The sequence below is a fragment of the Heliangelus exortis genome, chromosome 2, assembly GCF_036169615.1.
Source record: "Heliangelus exortis chromosome 2, bHelExo1.hap1, whole genome shotgun sequence".
Lineage (NCBI taxonomy): Eukaryota > Metazoa > Chordata > Aves > Apodiformes > Trochilidae > Heliangelus > Heliangelus exortis.
Window position 1 is genome coordinate 117,483,164 of NC_092423.1, and position 18,492 is coordinate 117,501,655.

General features: G+C 35.7%; 1 protein-coding gene across 1 annotated transcript in view; it reads left to right on the plus strand.

Moving 5' to 3' along the window:
* C2H8orf34 (chromosome 2 C8orf34 homolog) overlaps positions 1-18,492 on the plus strand; it is a 158,190-nt gene that overhangs the window by 128,463 nt on the left and 11,235 nt on the right. The window contains exons 11-13 of the mRNA XM_071737739.1: positions 8,292-8,412; positions 12,611-13,113; positions 18,258-18,351. Of these exons, the coding sequence (XP_071593840.1) occupies positions 8,292-8,412; positions 12,611-13,113; positions 18,258-18,351 (718 nt within the window). The remainder of the gene's footprint in view (positions 1-8,291; positions 8,413-12,610; positions 13,114-18,257; positions 18,352-18,492) is intronic.

Consider the following 18,492-nt stretch of genomic DNA (forward strand, 5'->3'; position numbering starts at 1 on the left):
TAAAAAGATAAAAATTATCCAACCGTTGTTATTGTTGTTTAATGCTCTGAAGGACCAGAGGTCTCCTCCGTGGTCCCCTAATATCTGAGACTTTGACAATCTTGACATATAAAATGTAGAGGTAAAACTGAGGTTGTTTATAGGAAAGCTGTGAAGATAAATGCATTCTTGCAATGAATTCTCACAAATCCTTCAAAGCAGTAGAAAATACGCCTGCAAAATTACTTTGGAATTGATATAAAAATACATTCTCATGACTTGAAATTATTTTGAGAGATTGCATGAGATACAAGATACCATATGAGTGACAAGATAAGGAAAATATGATATTGATCAGACATTTCTCTTAAATTGGACAAATTGGTTCATGGCATTCACTCAAATGTACGTATTATGTGTAAAAAATCCTGACCTGGTTCAAGATGTGCCATGTTTAATGCTGGTAGTGCATTCCAATAGGGTAATTTGAGGTAGATGATAGTTAAATGGCTCATTTTCATTAATTTCTTTTTTCTTATGTATGTTTGACAGTTTTCTTTAAAAGTGCCTTGGCCTTCAAAGAAATGTTTTGGGAAAAATGGTGGGATAAAGGAGCAAGAATTATTCATAAGGATCTTTAGGTGTGTGGGTTCTTTTTTTGTGTTTCATGTATAAGCCCACATGTAAGATCCTTGATGTATAAGCAATGTGGATACCAGAACATAGAAGAGATAGGCTACAGTCTATAGTATGGTTCATGTAGTTTTTCATATGATTTTCTTGTATTACTGTTCAATTTCTGTAGAATCTGGAAGATTCTGTGATTACACCTTTTTTCTTTAAACCCTTTTTAATAGACTCTTTTGCTATCCTTTATTTTCCATCAGGAGCGTTTATATTTGAAAAATCAAGAACTTATCTTTTCAAGGCTGCATAATCCTAAACAAGGCATAAAAAGTCAATAAATGAGTAAAGCTAACAAAAAGCACTTTGAAGTCTTTTTAGGAATCAGCACTCTTCCCAAGTGTTTTTCAATTGGAAGCAAGCATTCAAAATGTCCTTAGAGATACCAGTTAACTGCAGGGCTCAGTTTCTATTATTTAATGTAGGAGAAAGTGTTAGGCAAAATGTAAATCTTTTTCTTGAGATTTTTGCAGTGTGGTGGACTGGTTTATGTTTCTGTAATAAGTTTTATCAATATTTTGCTAGCAAGCCACTGACGTGGTACTAGCAGAAAATTAGGTAGTCTGAAATTCTGTCAGAAATGGAAAAACAAGGTATCAGGGAAAGTTAGTATATTTGCTGTGACTAATAGAAAGAAAGAAAGAGGGCACATGGGCTGGGCAATTCATATTGATTAACCTCTACCTTTCCTCTGAGTTGCTTCTTTTACCACCTGGACATAACAGGACTCAGGCTTATGGGTTTCCCTATGTGAATATTTGCATTCACTCATCTTGCCCTGCATGTGCACATCCAGAGGTCTGTTTTTCTTTGCAAATTATCCCATAAAGCAAACCAGTCCAAGTGTAACAGAAGGTATGGAAAAGAAGGTTATTCAACTGCAAAAGGCATTTCTGCAGGATGTTGCTCTTTTGCTCTTTATCACTGTGGGAAAAATACTCTAATGAATTCATTTATAATGGTGTTTTATTTTAAATCTTCTGCTCATTTCCCTACTGCTTTGGAACTTTTCACTTGCTTTCCTAGAAGAAATATAAAAATGGATTTTCTGTGATAAATGCAGAAATTTGTTAGCTGGCAATTCAGTCTGAAAGATGACTTGAGGTTTCATACAAAAGGTACCATGCCATAACTTCACACTATACATATATGTTGAATGCAGCTATATTCAGGTGATGCATTATTTAAGTTGTAATTGTTACAATTTTTCTTAGCTTTCCCCACTATTTTCCCTGAGAGTAATGCTGTTAAGTAACATAGCTACAGTCTCAGTAGCATCTAAATCAGATGCATCTAAATCACCCAAAATTGAGTATTTAAGTAAAATTTAAGTAAATTTAAGTAAAAATTTAAATTTTGCTTAAAATTTAAGGAAATTACATTTGCTGGATTGGATTCACTTTAGCAACTAGCAGGTTAGTCATTAAAATATGAATTTTAGGGTTCCACTGCCACACCAGCAGTATGCCTGTGAGGCAGTATGAGTTATAAAGGTCATACTTCTACACAAAAAAAATTAGTGAGTCCTGATGCAAAAGGCTTTAAATTCAAGCTGAATTTTGTTAGCATGTGTAAATTGAGGCACATAAAATGAAAACTTAACTTTAAGTTTTAAAAATTTTGTAAAATCAATGATACCATAATATTGTTTAGTGCAACTCTTCCACAGGTAGTCTGAAAAAACCTGTGAATGTGTAAGTTTAATTACTTTTAGCTAAGTTAACAATACAAGACAGGACAAGAACATAATACCAAGGTTCCTGGTAAATAAGTGATATTTGCTGCAAGTAGTTAAGCACACAGTTTGAATTATATACATTGAACCTCTTTGGTTTAGACCTCCACCTTGTAAAACAAACTCTGTAAAATAGAGAGGATTTTGTACAGAGAGCTAAAAAATAATTATTTCTTAATTTTAAGGTTCTCTTTGACTTTGTAGAACATTTGAAATACATCTATTTTTGTTTGATTTCCGTCCCACCTTCTTGCCTGCTGATATTCTTTTTTGCTGGTATTGTGTTGCATATTGCTGGGTGCCAACCTGTCATGGGGATGCTGTGTCTCCCTGCCTGGAACCCCAAGGGGTAAGGGCTGCTTCCAGAAAGGCCCCAAGTCCTCACAAATTCAGTTCATAAGCCCCATGGGCAGGAGTAGCATACAATGGGCGGTTAAGGCTTCCAAGGAGATCTTGTATGGAGTAAAGAGAAGAGCAGATGTCTTCTGGAGTGAAGATATTCTTCTTTGAAAATATCTAATTCTTTGAAATGTAATTATAAATGGAAATAATTTTCTGAACTTTAGAAAATGCTAAAAAAAAAAAAAAAAAAAAAAGTTATCCATGAGTGCCTTGTTTTCACCTGTCTAAAATTTAGGGGTTTTGGGCATGGCAAATTAGCAAATATTAGTCTAAATAATGGTAAATAAAATAGAACTGAGGTGTAGAAAAAAATTACCCTGATTACATTTCAGAAATTTGAGCAAATGTGATTCCTAGGTGCCCACATAACTCCTCCTTTCTTCTTGCCTGTAAACAGAAAAATTAGGCATAAGTTAACTCAAACTACCATTTTCCTAGAGTAAGGTTTAGAGTAAGATGTGCTGGCTGACTGCCATGGGAAGCAAAAAGCTTGTAATTTCAATTACATGGCATTTCAAGTAGAACAGGCCCTAATGTGGAAGATGGGGATTAGAGGTGGCTGCCAATATTGCATCAGAGCTCTGAGGAGGTTTATTATTTTTACAGTACCAAGAAAGCATGTTGACCAGCTCACCTTATGGCCTTGAACAGACTATGGCAGCTGAAATATTAAACGTTTGGTGAACATGCATTACAGAAAATGCGTGTTACGTGAAGAATCCTCAAAGTATTGCCCAAAAAGTCTTGCTGCATGAATACCAACTCTCCTTGGCAGCTGCTTGATAGAACAGAAGGGACACTTGCAAACAAATTGTTCAGCTAAGGGGAATTTTTGTGTGTATGGATGGGTCTCGTATGTGTCTATTTAAGATGGTTTAGCTGTTCAGCAAAGAAGTGGTAGGTTATACACAGTCAGCTAAGCATGGGTGTTTATTTTATAATATTATTCTCTGAAGTTACTAATGAAATCTGCAGTTGATTAGCAAAACTATGGAGAAGGAAAAGTTCAGTCAAAACGCATTGTATATTTATATATAGTTTGACAGGAACTAACTAATGAATTGGGTTTCACCTCCTTTTCCTCATTTCATCAGAATATTAATTCAGATATTTTTTACAGAGGAAGAAGTACTTTCTCCTGTGAGGCAGGGACTGTTCCCACACCTGAAAAGAGAATATGTGTGTGTGTGTACATGGATGCACATGTGGTTTACCCTGCAGCAGGCCAAAGTGATACAGACATATAATGCTGTGTTGTTTAGTAACACTTTTTACGGTCAGCAAAAATGAGTAGTTTATTTTCTAACAAGCACTTCATTTCCAGAGGATGCTGTAGGTAATTTCGAGGCCTTTCTCTTGTCCTTAGCTGTTCTGAAATGTTGCACCTCTGTAGAATTCCCCAGGTGTTGGTGGTTATTACACAGCCCATGTCAAGACTGCTCGATGGAGAGATCAAACACTTGACATCTATACTAGGGGTTTTTTAGGGATAAAAGCTCTACTGATATACACTGTCAAAGTAACATTGTGATGTGGATTAAATCACCTATATAGTGACACTGGAAAAGCTTTCTTATTTATGACCTCCTTAATTGTAGTTCTGTCCCACTGTGGCATTCCCATTAAGTTATTTTTCAGAAGTGTGGGGAACCAGTGACAAAAGAGATTACCTTTGGCTTTATTGTTTGTAATTTTTTATGTTAGCAGTAATTTGGCTAAGTGATCTAAGTAAAGAAAGCAGTAATGGATTTGTTGTCTGTGAAGAAATGATGATGATATATAAAGAAAGCTACTTAAGAAATGGGCACATAGTTGACCTTAAAAATTGACAAATGTATCCTTAGAACTTTGTTTGAACATATTGCTGACACAGAGAGACATTGCTTCACCTTCAAAGTTTTAAGGTGATAAACAAGGCCCAGAGCTGTTCCTAGAAATTAGAAAGAGAAGGATGTCTTTCAGGAACATTGTTAAGGAATCTTGTTCAGGAATCTTGTTAATCTTGTTAGCATAAATAGGCCGCTTATAAATTTTGTGCTAATATTTGTAAAGCTTACTGGATGATACAGCACAATTGTAATTTGGGAGATACTGAAAGGGCTCCTATGCACACACTCCATATATACATGCTGTACAATTTTTAGTTACTTTCAGTCTACTGTCACTACCATTGAATTCCAAGTTAACTGCCAGTTGTGTTTAATCTCTGCAATTCCTGGGCAGTAGACAAGGATGGTTGTTGATGAAGTGGAATATAAAGGTTTAAATAAATGTCTTGCAAGCCTGAAACTCTTTCTTAAGTCACCTATCTGCATGGCTGCCATTTATCAAGTGAAGAGAAGGGGCAGCAGTGAATTCTGCTAGAGCTTTGTATAGTCATTTATGTTTGCATTTGAACTGACATGCTCCCAAAGCCTCTTTGATAACATCTCTTACTTTCAGCTTGTGTTTATCTTCCAGGAATAAAGCTGTTGCATAAGTTGTGTGCTGGAGACACTGAGGACCTCTGTCTCTCTTTATGCATTATTCACATAGATGAACTCATAGTCTCAAAATGTTAATTTCATTTTTTTTGTTCAGTATTGTTTAGAGATATAAAAAAAGGCATTAACTGAGTCTGCATCAAAAATATTGTTGGATTTTAGCCCTGAAATATCTACGTTCAAAAAAAGAACAAAAAAACCAGTTACGCTGTTGTTTTAATGTCATAATAAATTCTTAAAATATTTTTTCCCAGATCATTACCATTTTCTATCGAGTTAATATTAAATTATAAGCATGTGATTTCCTACACTAATATTAAATATCTCATCTTTCATAAGTAGTATTGCAATGCTATTCTGGTCTTCTATTAAGCTATTGCCTGGTAAAATTCCTTAAGCTTATGATATTACATAGAACAGAAAGATGCACAGGACGAGTTACAAATTTTGGCCAGAAAAATAGTCCAAAGTTACTTCATTAATTTCACAGGGTGTTAGAACTGTGTGTCTGGGAGACCGATTGAACATAAACCCATATGTACTAGTAGAGACTGGGTATATGTATTTTGTTTAAACCATATGCAGTGAATTATTATTAATATTTATTCATTGAACGAATATACATCTGTGCTATATCCAGACAGTAGCTTTGGGTTAGAAGAATGAAAGGAGGCCCAGATATTTATTGAATACCTGTGTGTGCATGCCTTTGTGTGCCTGTATCTACTCATGCTTTTACATGTATTGTATGAACTCACACAAGATTTTTAAACTTGTACTGAAACTTGCAAAGGTGTTGCTAATGTTGGATGATCTTTGTGACTCGGCGTCTCCTAATTGCAACTGGCTTGATTAACATTTAATTAACATTACTCACATTTTTATAAATGTCTAAAGCACTCTCGTGGTGATTAGCATTAAAGAACAATTTTTCTCAATGTACCTCACTTTCTACCTCAGGCAGTAGGCTGAGCTGCCTTTACTCAGTCACCTTAGCTGTGTCTTTGATGATTGCCATGCATAAAGGAAAGAATTCTAGTAGGAGGAAAAGGCAGAATTTAAGAACTGCAGTAAAGGTTTGTAGAAGAGGAAGGTAACTCCATTTAATCTCTTGTAAATAGAGGATGGAGACTGAAATCCTTGCAGCAGGCTAACATTTGGAAGGCTGTGTTTTTAGGAGGTTAGGAATATATTGAAAAGCCATAATAATTTGCTTACGATAAACTTGAATAACCAAAGTTAAGAATATTAGAAGAGCAGTTTGATCTTTGAGTATTACCATATGTCACTCATTAGTTTTTATTCCATATTTCATCAGAGTTGTATTTGTCCACAAAATTGAGTATTCAAGAAGAATTCCTCCTTATAACCTTGGGGATTATTTCTCCCTCAGTAATTATTGAGATCCTGCTGGTTTTTCCCCTTTTGAAAAGATACACAATAAAAATCATATAAAAATGGCCTTTTTCCACCATAAAAATCTGGGGACAAAAGATATTAAAAACAGATTGAAATAGAAAATATTACACTTTTTTCTTTTACAAGCTGTATTGCCCTTCCTGTCTCTTGTATAGTTTAATTTATTTCAGAGGAATTGTTCAAAGAATAAAATATTCTTCTATCTAGAGATAGATATTGGGTAACTAGTATCTTTTAGAGATAAAAATTTAGAGATGTGAATAATTTAATGCAGATTAATATTCTGTAGTGACCTCAACAATTCAGGGTATGATTTGGATAGAGAATTTACGATGAAGACTGAAAAAAAAAATGCTCAAAATCTCCTGGGGGAAAACAGGTGAATCAGGTATAGTGATATGTCCGAAGTAAATGTGTTTGCAAGATCAGTTCCACTTCTGAGTAATTTACCATTTTATTCAGCTGCTCCTGTGTATTTCCCTTAAATGGGCTAATTTTAACCAAAGCAGAACCAGTGTAAAAACAATTGGAAATTAAAAAAAAATGTCATGAATTAATGACAACAGACAACCCAGCAGACTGCTTAGCAGCAGAGCCTCGTATGCCTTCCATGAACCATGTTCCCAGCTTGGGTCTCTCACCTCATTCTTCCTGAAATTACACCAGCTTGCTGTCTTTGAAACTTCCTCTAAATTTGTTTGACATTTATAGAAAGATTAAAAAATCAGTGAGAGGTGAATGACAATGAGACCATTGCATAAGCCTTGGGTTTTTTAGGAAATCTGGGAAATCAACAAAGCCACCTGGAGTGCAAATGAAATGTTGTGGTGAGGTAACAATGTAAAGCTCATCCCAGGTAGGCTGATAAGAATGCTTTGATTAATAGTTTTCTTTGTTGTTTTTATGACCAAGTCTTGCACACTCGGTCATATATTTTCTGGCTATTTCAAATGAGTATTATAACAACTTATCAAGTTTACCTTGTAGTGTGTTTTCAAATCATCTCTTGAAATTGTATTGAGTCCCAGAAAATGGAGATAATTTTGAGTTCTACAGCATTCAATAGTGAAGTGACTGGGGAGGTGGTCTGTTTATTGGCATCCTTTCCAATGTGCTCATTGCCCTGATGATTTAGTTGCTGTTCCTGAAAGGAATATTTCTTGCAGTGATAAAACAGCACTGGCAATTTTGATTACAAAATTCTCTGAAATTCCCAGAAGTGCTGCTTTGCAGAGATACGGTGCCAAAAGTTACAGAAATTTAAAGTAAGTGCAACCCCCACTAAGTAGCTGGAACTGGACAAAATGAAAATTGTTGAACAGTTTGTCCTGTTGTGATGTCTCAGTGTGGAAGAAGAGCTTGTGTGAAGGATATACATTTGAATTACCTTAGAACTGTTGATTGTAAGTAATGCCTGGGAGATATATTATTTAAGGTAAGGCATGATAGTATTTCCATTAAGTGTTAAAAAATCCATATAAAAAGCACCAGAGTTGCAATTTTAAGTGAATATATCAATTTTTTTATTGCTTCATGTGTAAAAGTGAAACTAGATTAAAACTATTCCCTCTTCTTTTTATCTGTGTAAGTCTCAGACAGTTTGGCCCCTGGATGCTACGGGTGTCAGACCTGGAGGTTCCCCAAGGCATATACTCTTAAAGGACTCCTTAACAGCAAAAGAACTGCAGACCGTGGAAAAACACCTAGCTGGTATGTATGGTAGCAAGGGATCATAAAAGGCCTGGCAATACTCACCCAGGTAGTTCTGCCAATATTTTAGATGAAGGAAAAAATGATCTGTCTCACATGCTGGTGGAAACAGATAAAAACATTAAGCTTCACTTTTTCTTCATTGGAGAGAAGCAGCACAATTATTGTTGTGTTTGTAGATGTAAGGAACTTTGCTGTAATTATAGTAAATACAGTAATTAAATAGTAATTAAACTGTGTTAAGTCTCCTGCAGTCTGACAGCTTAATAATGCACCTTTTTTTCATATTTCACTAAGACATGCAATAAGGAAGATGCTTCATCTACAGTTAAGAAATCTTTAGAAAAGGCTGCAGTGGGTCTCTAGACTGAGAATAGATTGCTTTTTGCAAGAAAACCCCACCTTCTTCGTGAGACTTCTGCCTAAGAAAATCTGTTAACTTGTATGTAGTGGAACATCTGCAACATCTTTTATGGGGAAACACTTTCTCAAACAAAAACCTCTTTTTTTTCAGTGAAAAGATGTTTCAGAGCTCTGGAAAAATTAATAAGGGATATAGATTGCCATGTATTATTCTTTGTGGGGTAGTCCTATATTAGGCATGCTATTTGTAGTATGTTGAAAGCAGAGCTTTGTAGGCCAACTCTATCTCAAGGCAGAAGGCAAAGCTATGAGGACAATGAGAGAAGCTCTTTAGAAAAAGGTTTTGCTTGTAATGGAACAAGAACTAAAAATTATGATCTCTACAAATGAAGGTATTTTAAGCAGGTTTTGTTTCTGACAACAGAGATACTGTAATTCTTTTTTAACAGGTTTGTCACTGTAGCTGTTAGAGGCCCAGCCACTGCCAAACTAGACTGAAAATCCATGAGCTCTCTCTCCACGCCAAAATTGCCAGGAACATCCAGTAGGAACCAGGAGACCAGCAAGCCAAGCTGTGGTCATTGGGTTTCTGAGGCATAGCAGGGACCTGAGTATCCCAAAGGCCTCTGCCACTGGGAAGCACTTTCCTTCCCTTGTGTTGCTGCAGTTATCACTCAGGAGTCTCGTGAAGAACTCCCTATTTTGATTTCTACCTTAACTGGTCACACTTCCATGGTCATACAAGCTTCTCTTGTGTGCCATAGGCAGTTCCTTTACATCTCCCTTGTCGAAGCTGACAGAAACCATATTCCATAGCATATGAAATTTTAAACACTTAATTGACCGTAAGCTAACCAGCTAAATTCACATAGTCTCTGAGATTCAGTCTGCTGTTGTGTGACCTACAAAATCTCTCTCACATTGGTGCTGTTGTTGTCTTTTGGCTTCAAGCCCATTATTTCAGTAGTAAGATGGGGTTCAATCGTTCTACCATTCAGTAATTTTTGTCTGCTTGAGAAATTCGAAAGAAAACAGCCCAATTACTAGACATTGGACTCTTGTATTCCTAATAATTAATTTCCTATTATAGCACCAGTGCTGCTTGAGACAATTATTCCCCTCTCAGACAAGCATAACATGATTTCCATTAAGAATCAGCTCAGAGGGCCTCAGAAAATAATGCTGTGGTTTTGCTTAGCCTTATTTGCCTCATACATTTAGAAAAGTTTAAGTGTCTCTGGCATACATCAGCAGTTCTCCTTGTTTTCAGTTCTCTTGCTAGGCAAACTGTAACCTATTAATTCTATAACTCTATACTAGGCAGTCATTTAGATGCCTGAATCAGAACTTGGATTACCTGTGTAATGATGAAATGTGGTCCCCTGTCTCACATACGCCTTCTTATGGAGCCTGGCTGACTAAAACTCACTTCTAACATGAGAACACAATTTAGTATCTGTGCTCTGTGCTTAAATTCAGGACTAGCACCAGCTGCCAGCAACTGCCTCAGGACCTTGATATTTGAAAAACAGCCTCTTGCAAAATCAGATATTGAAGCTCTCAGTTTTCTTTCTCTACATATGGCTCAAAATACTTTTGTCTATGATCCGGTCTCTTACATTGCTTCTTTATATAACATGCAAATATTTTCTGCAGAAAATAAAATATTTTTTTTTATTTAGTTCCAGTGTCTCGCTAATTTTGTTTGTTACACCAATTCTGTGGTCATTAGATTCTTCTGGAATATATTTCATCACAAGAAGAACTATAAATGCATAAACAATTTGTAAGCGGGTTATGAATCATACCCTTGTTCTGGTATTTCTGATCTGAAAGGAAAACTTGTTTGAATTGCTCTATTGCCTGCATTTTATTTTCTTTTAAATGACATTGACAAGGGATTTGAAAAATACTAAATCATAATTCAATTCCAGTATTCTCTACAGATCAGATAATCCCGTAAAACTGGCACTGTGTAACTTTGTTTCTGTTTCTTTCTGATGGAAAAGCTGATTTTGAACATAATGAAGTAAAGTCAAAAGAGATTGTGTGCTGAAGAAAATGAATAATCACACTATGGGAAAAGGTTAATTATATGTGGAGAAATGATTAGAATAATTGGTTTGGCTGCAGGCTTGATTACTGTATAGAATTAAGGAAGCGTGAGCCATAATAAAGTGTGTATTTAACTTTTAATAATTCATTCAATATTCAGATAATAGCACACTGAATCTTCATTGGGAAGTTAGAGGTCTGTAGTTTTGCAAAGACATAGGTGAAGCTGAATATTTAAAAGAACATACTTCTTATCTGGTTTAACCTGTGGAGACCCCATTGTCTTTTATCAGTCTGAATTTTTGCCAAGCACTTCACAAGTTCTAAATTGGTGTGTATTGATTTTTTTAAAAAGCAGAGTGGAAGGGTACTTCAAGACATAATTATTTCAAAATCGAAATAATTTTAAGAGGTCAGCAAGGGAACAATTAGAAATATTCTTAACTGTGTCTTAGAAGCAGTAACTATATTTTGAAATTTGCTAGCAGCAAAACATCTAATCTTTAAAGTGCTGAAAGATGCTTTTATTAGAGGCTTTCATAACTATTTCATGCTTACCAGCTTTTCTGGTAATAGCATTTGAAATGTGTGAAATATCTTGTATTGGACTATTAGCATGAAATTGACATAGCTTATTTTCCTTTTTTCAAGACGTTAAAATAAGTTACTGTTAAAGGTGACAGACCTTCAATTATTTTACAAACAGCATTACATTTGTACCTACTGGGAAACCAAACAAGTGGAAGAAAACCTGATTTTCTGATATGCAGTTTAGAATCTGTTTCTTTTAGGACCTTGATAACCTGAAAATATTGTTATTGAAATATGTGTTTAAATCAGTAGAACCTTGCTGTTTTACAGCTTCTGGAACTGTGGCTTGTACAGTTTAATGGGAAATGGTACCAACTTTCTCTTTCAAAACCAAGTTACAGAAGAGTATATGGCAGTGAGACTGAAAATTGTGTAAGATAAAATAAACTTGAGTAAACTGTTTTTTTAAGCTTGAAGCTTTTACTTACAAGGACTTTAAGTATGTTAGCAATGCTAACCTAAATTTCAGCTACCCTCAGCTAACTTTCTGGGATGTATCTGATTTAATTAATTAGAAGTGTTAATATGATTTAAATTAATTCAGAAGACACTTCATCACTACTCCTGACCTGTTCTGCTTTTAAACAAGATCTTATTCCTTATGGCTGTGTGAGGGGTAGGAACTGGACCTGGATGGGTGACCCCATCTGATAGCAGTCGAGAGCACAAAATTCAGATTCAAAGAGGATCACAGATCAGATGTACCAGAGTTCAAGGGTCATTTCCCCCAGAGTTTTGGTTGGGCCATAGACAGTGAAGCCAGAAGAGAATGTCTTGCCTTGAAGAAGTTCTGGATTGCCCTTCGTTGCAGCTAGGATGGCAAGTTTAACTCACTGCTCTTAGTTTGATACTAATGAGAAACAGTGTAAAAACCAGAGAGATAGCATTGAAGATATGATAGGTATTTTTATGGGTTTTATTGATGTTCAATGAGCATCAGTATTTTATTTTTGTGGGATAGCTGTCTTAGTAGTAAATCAAGTGTAAATAAACTTTGAGGAAATGATTTTCAAATACCTCATATTTTAAGGGTGACTGGATTTATTCTGCAGAGCTTCAGGTTGGCACTTAACACTGAAAAAAAAATCAGTAAGATTTTGACTGATAAAAAATCAGTAAAAAAACCAGACAGAAACAGAAAGTGAGCTTTTTCTTTCTTTTCTTTTTTTGTTTGTGTGTGCGTGCGCAGATATTGAGAAGGACCTAGCGCTATGGGAAGAAGCAACACTCTCAAGAAGCCCTGGTATCCAGCATCATAGTTTAGTTATGTCTGACCATCAAGGCAATCTTCAAGCTACACAGGGCCAAAATCCAAGGCCTCCAGTGCCAACTCAGACAGGGAAGAACATTCAGCTCCAAGGAAATAAATCACCGCCGCTGCTCGCTACCAGCAGAACGCAAGTCTCCGGTGTTGCAAACAGTAGGCCACCAACACCTGGTACACAAACCAACAGGCCACCAACTCCATCAGCTCCAGGGAGTAGACCTGTGACCCCAAATAGCTTGCTGTCACGACCTCTTACCCCTAGCAACCAAGGAAATAGGGAAGGCTTCATTGATATGCAAAGAAGCAGATCTTTGACATCTAAGAGCCAAATGGGGAGGACCCTCAGCGCTGCTTCAGGGCTCTCTGTGCAAATGAGTGGAGACATTGTTGGAACTGTCACTACTCAGAGAAGCAGTTTATCAGAAGTAAGATTTTCAATTTAATGTTTTTGGTATGTTTAGGAGTTGCTATAGTGTGAAGACTAAGTTGTGGTTTATGTTGAAGTAACATCAGTATGCGTAATGTAACTTACTACTCTGAAAAGGACTTGAAATATAATGAAAAAATTAGCAAGGAAATACTGCTCAGCCTTGAGAGGTACTGATTAGAGAATGCCAGGGTCATTACAGAAATCATACTGAAACACTCATGCCCCCAAATTTTCCGTGAACTCTGTAGGGTTTTGCCTGCATGATGCATGGCAGTTTTATTAGCCTTACAATTTTTAAGAGGTGCATACCTCTGGAATATTAAATGGAAGTGTATCTATCTTTATGATTCCAGGGTATTTTTTCCCTGCTGAACTAGCAGTGCATAGCATCTCCTTGGCCTGCTTTTTCTTTCATTTTTGTGACACATTGGAATGATTAGACAATGCTGAACGGACAAATTTTCTCCAACACAAAACTGGACTGCAAGGAAATACATTCAACCTCACTGAATCACTGACTAATACTATGTGCATGTTAACTAGGCTGATGCAGAGCATAAAAAAATTCCTGTCTGATATTAATGGCTTCTACAGAATTAGTCTTTGCTCAAAACAAACAAACAAACAAAAAAATTAAGGTACCTTGTAAATTTGGAGTGGGATTCTCCTCTAATAACCTTAGCTGCCTTAAAGATGACTTGAGTGTGTAGGCAGCAGAAATAAAAGCAGCTGTGAAAGAAGAGCCCTGCTGTCTATCTCAGATACCTGCCTTACGAAAGTGAGTTTTGTCTCAGGAAGTGCCAGTCCTTCTATACTGACTTGAGAGGGACTTAAATGTCTAGAATGCTGGTTTTTAAATGGTGGAGTAAGTCAATTTCCACCATTTACTACCAATCTCTTTGTAATACAATTGTCAAAGCCTGCAGAGCTTTTTTTTGAAGACTGAAAAAAAAAAAAAATCATGCCTTTAGATAACTGTGTCTGAGAAGTATAATTTGTTCAAAAAAATATGTTGGGTATGACTCTTGACACAAGGTATTATTCTAATGAATTCTTAAAAACTTAGAAAATACTGTTTATAATAATGGTTGAAGGAAAATTAGAGATTTGATACTTAAATCTTTCAATTAAGTATATGGTCTCCATTATTTATTATTGAAATACAGGAAATGAGGCACAGATAACTCTAAAACTACAGAATTTGGGGAGGAAATTTTACTTAAATTTGGTGGTGAAAAACCAATTTTGATGTTTGAATGGCAGTGTGCTAATCACACCACTTGAGCTACTTTTTCACCTGGAACTGGATATCCAGTGTAGAGACCTGAACACTGAAGCTGAATACAGTTCTCTTGAAAGTATCTTCACTGACAGTTGTATTTTCAAACCAGAAGTTTTCCGTGGAAAAAATGTGTAATTATGACAAATTTATTTTTTGACAAACAAAAATCCCTTTGTGTCCTGTTTTAAGAGGTGGGTGTGCTTGTGTGTTGGAATTTTCTCACATACCAGGGAAAAAAAAATTGAAATTCATTGTTAACTAAAAATGTTCAAAGGAATAAGAGGTTCCATTGTTTCCTGCTAGACACTTCACTACTCTTTTTCTTTCTTTCTTTTTAAGCTGTCCTGTTCTTAAAGGTTGCATAATCATGTGATGTCAACTAGTTATGGTATAGACTCTTGAAAATGCCATATGATGAGTACCACATCTCCACCAAGGGGTATCCCGTCTGTTTGTCACTCTGATCTTTCCAGTAAAAAGACAGGCAATTAAAAATGTTTTTTTCCACAGCCTTTCTGTAGTTATAGTAATAAAAACCATGAGCCCCATTTCATTTGCTCTGATTTGTTTCTTCCATTTGCCAAATCCCAAGCTTGGCTGATAGCTCTTAAAACAAGTGTTGTACTTTTAATATAAGTATATATAGATCTGTTACAAGGTATTTAAGAAATGAGTAATATGATTACACCATTTTACAGTTAGAACAGCAAGCCCACTGTAGAGCTGGTGCTAAATCTCAGCAGTTCTAAGCAGGATCTTATCCTCTGTTATAATCCCTTCTAGAAGTGACAAATTCTTTTCTTTCTCTTTGCTCTCTGTGTACAACAGTCTGTTGGCTGCTAGTGACCCAGCTCAAACCCTGTTTATCCTTTTCTGCCATGCACAAGTGACCTTTGGCTTAATGGAAACTTACCTTGGGACTAGCTCTCCTTCCAAGGGGAAAGCTGCTACTATGACACCTTCATCCAGGAGACCTTCCTCTGCCAAGCTCTAAAGGCGCTTGGATGTCAGAAAGTATTGATGGAGGTCTGGTCAGTCTCCTGCTCCCAACCCTATCTCTGGAGTGTTCTGCTAGAAGATTTAGGAGCTCTTTTAAGCCCACTAAAGTTTCTGGTCATTTAAAGAAGTGAGTTTAGACAGAACATAGCCAGGAAGTATCTCTGTTGAGTGACTTTTTGCCATGTGAGAGCTGTCCACCTGTTCTGTCTTTGTACTTTTACAGATCACAAACATCTAAAACTTGAGGCTTAAACTGTAAATAATTTTATAGCCGGTTTTGTATTCTCTTCCTGTATAAAAGCAGTAAAATAAAAGAAGGGAAATTGCCTTTATTCTTCTTAGCCTTATGGTGTCATCTGCAAATTTCCAGGAGATGTGGTTACACTGTGGTTACACTGACGGTCCTACAATACTACAGATAAAATTTTGCAAATAATTCTGCTTCCTTACTCTTAGGTATTGATGGAATTAACCAGTACAGAGTTGATACATACTTGATGAAAATAAGTCAGTTGAAAAGGATGTGATTACTGGCTACCAGGAGCATGTTTTACCATGAATTAAAGCATTCAGAGCTGCATGGGATTACACTGTGTGCTGTCAATTTTTTTTTTTTTTTTTTTTTTTTTTTTTTTTTTAATTTTTGTTTATTTATCGGGAATTTTAGCATATTTTTCAATGCTTAGTTCATAATGTGTTTCAGAGTAACATAAGTCAAAAATACAAAAATATTGCTAATAAATACAATTTAGACTTGTTTTTAAGTTTTAGTAAGGTTCACACTGTAGGTCAGCGTGGATTAATCTTATTATAGCATAAATCTTAAGTAACTTGGCAAGTATTTAACATATCAGCTGTTAAGAACGTTTTGGGTTTTTCTTAATGCTCAGGACTTGTAATGATCTGAGATTTTTGTGGGTGAGTTTCTGCCTCTTGGCACACATAATATTACAATGTTCTAACAGGTGTGTTTTATTATCAGCTCTGTTCAAGACTGAATTGAATTATAGCAAAGAAATGCTACCTAGAGAAATAGTTTTATTATCTCTATAAAACTAATAAATCGGGGTTCCAAATCCTTTGGCAGAGATACTGTTATGCATTTACCTTATCCTTTAGTGTTTTGTATAAATTGACAAAGGAATGTTGAATCCTTATCTCTTTAGTATGGATTCCATTAAAGTGACACAATTTTCTGATAGTTATCATTAGCTATTCAGATGAAAATACTACTGACTCCCTTGCTTACCATTTCATTTCTGAACACTTGGAATTTTACTATCACTTTATTTATCCAGATAGTTTAAAGTGGTATTTGGTAATCATTATTGATCTATCATTATTAACAGCAGGAAATTTCAGTTTACTTGAATACAGCATTGATTAATATAAGTTTTACTGCTACTTAGGGGACTGTAGAGCACAACTTGATGTGATGAAATCTCTCTTTCTGGTCAGATACTTCCATTCCATTCTGCTGCCTGGCTCAGTTCTTTGCTCTGTGTTTTTTTAAGGTTAAAACATTTTCTGTGAGTGCGAGAGCCACTCATTCCTACTGTAATAATCCTGTTCCACTTTACCCATTTCAATGCTGTAGTAACCCCCTTTCTTGAACACTGAGCGTGTAAGGTCTGGAGATCCTGCCTGATCTTAGTGCGGGGCCATTGCTTCATTGATTTTTTTAACAAATTATTTATAGAATTAATAACTTACTCTCACCGAGTTAGATCATGATTGAACAGTCTGGTCTCCAAGAACTGATTTAAACAAGCTTGGTTTCTGTTTTTAAACCAGGTAACTAATATGAAAAAGTATGCTGTAGTGCTGTGATCTACAATTTAATTTTGAATACATAGATTCTTGTTTCTTTTTTTGGTGTAAAAAAAGACAAGGCTATTACCCCCCCTTTTCCTTAGGTGCTTACAAGAATGTGCCCAGTTATTTTATCATATCTGGCCAATGTTCTCTTTTAAAGACTCGACTTGCATGTTTGAACTGCTTTTGACAATAAAACTATGCATGTGACCTGCTGTAGGTGACCCTGCTCTGGCAGGGTGGTTGGACTAGATGATATTTTGAGGTCCCTACCAACACCTAACTTTCTGTGAGTTGTCTGATTCCAGTCTCATCTCTCACCTTGAATATTGCAAATGAACTGAAGTATTTTATATGTCTGTGTATGTATGTGCTTATATACATATGGAAAAATATTTTCATATACATTATATAAAAAGGAGGCAATTGTAAGCTGTTTTAAAAAACACATATTCAGCTGCATATGGATTTTTAACTGTGTAAAACATATTTTGATTCTTAGAGTTTTACAGTCTCTTGGAGACAAAAGTTTCCATAGCATTTTTCCATCCGAGGCTTTCTGCTTCTCTTGTAAAACTTCAGGTTTTAAATCAATTTTCAGGTCCTTGTTCTTACTAGATTAGAGACAGTGCAAGTTCTGATAAATCAAAGACTTACTTAAACAAATAGTGCATGTCGTGTCAAGACATAGTCCAAAAACTGCAAGGACAGATGAAGTACCTGCATTAAAATATTGTTCTGTGTGGCTGCATTTCTAAGATGACTGTGTACAAATCTGCATATCTGAGGCTTTTTTGTTTGTTTGTTTTTGTTGGGGTTTTTTTCAGAATAGATAAATAAATAAGAATCAAATGGGAAAAAAAATCCAGGGAGCCTGCCTGCCATCTACATTCTAATTTTCTTTCACAGCAAGTTTTATTTATTTTTTTTTAATTAAAGACTTTGCCTTCACTACTTAATTGAGGCTACAGTGTTTTCTACACTCTGCATTTATATAGAACCATTCTCTGTCATTTTATCTAAAATAGATCTGTTTGTGGCAGGATGAATTCTTACAACAGCTTCAGCTTGTTCATCAACCTTGGATATTGCCGAGTGACACAGAAAGTGAAGGAGTGGAAGCAGACCAAGACAAATGTAAGTATATTTGTTAGGATCAGATGATATGTCAAAAACCCTCACACTTTTAAACTTCTCTTTTTCATATCTTTACGTCCTGTGAAGATGTCATGCCTGATCACAGGAGCTTGCCTCTTAACTACCAATTAATAATTTGTT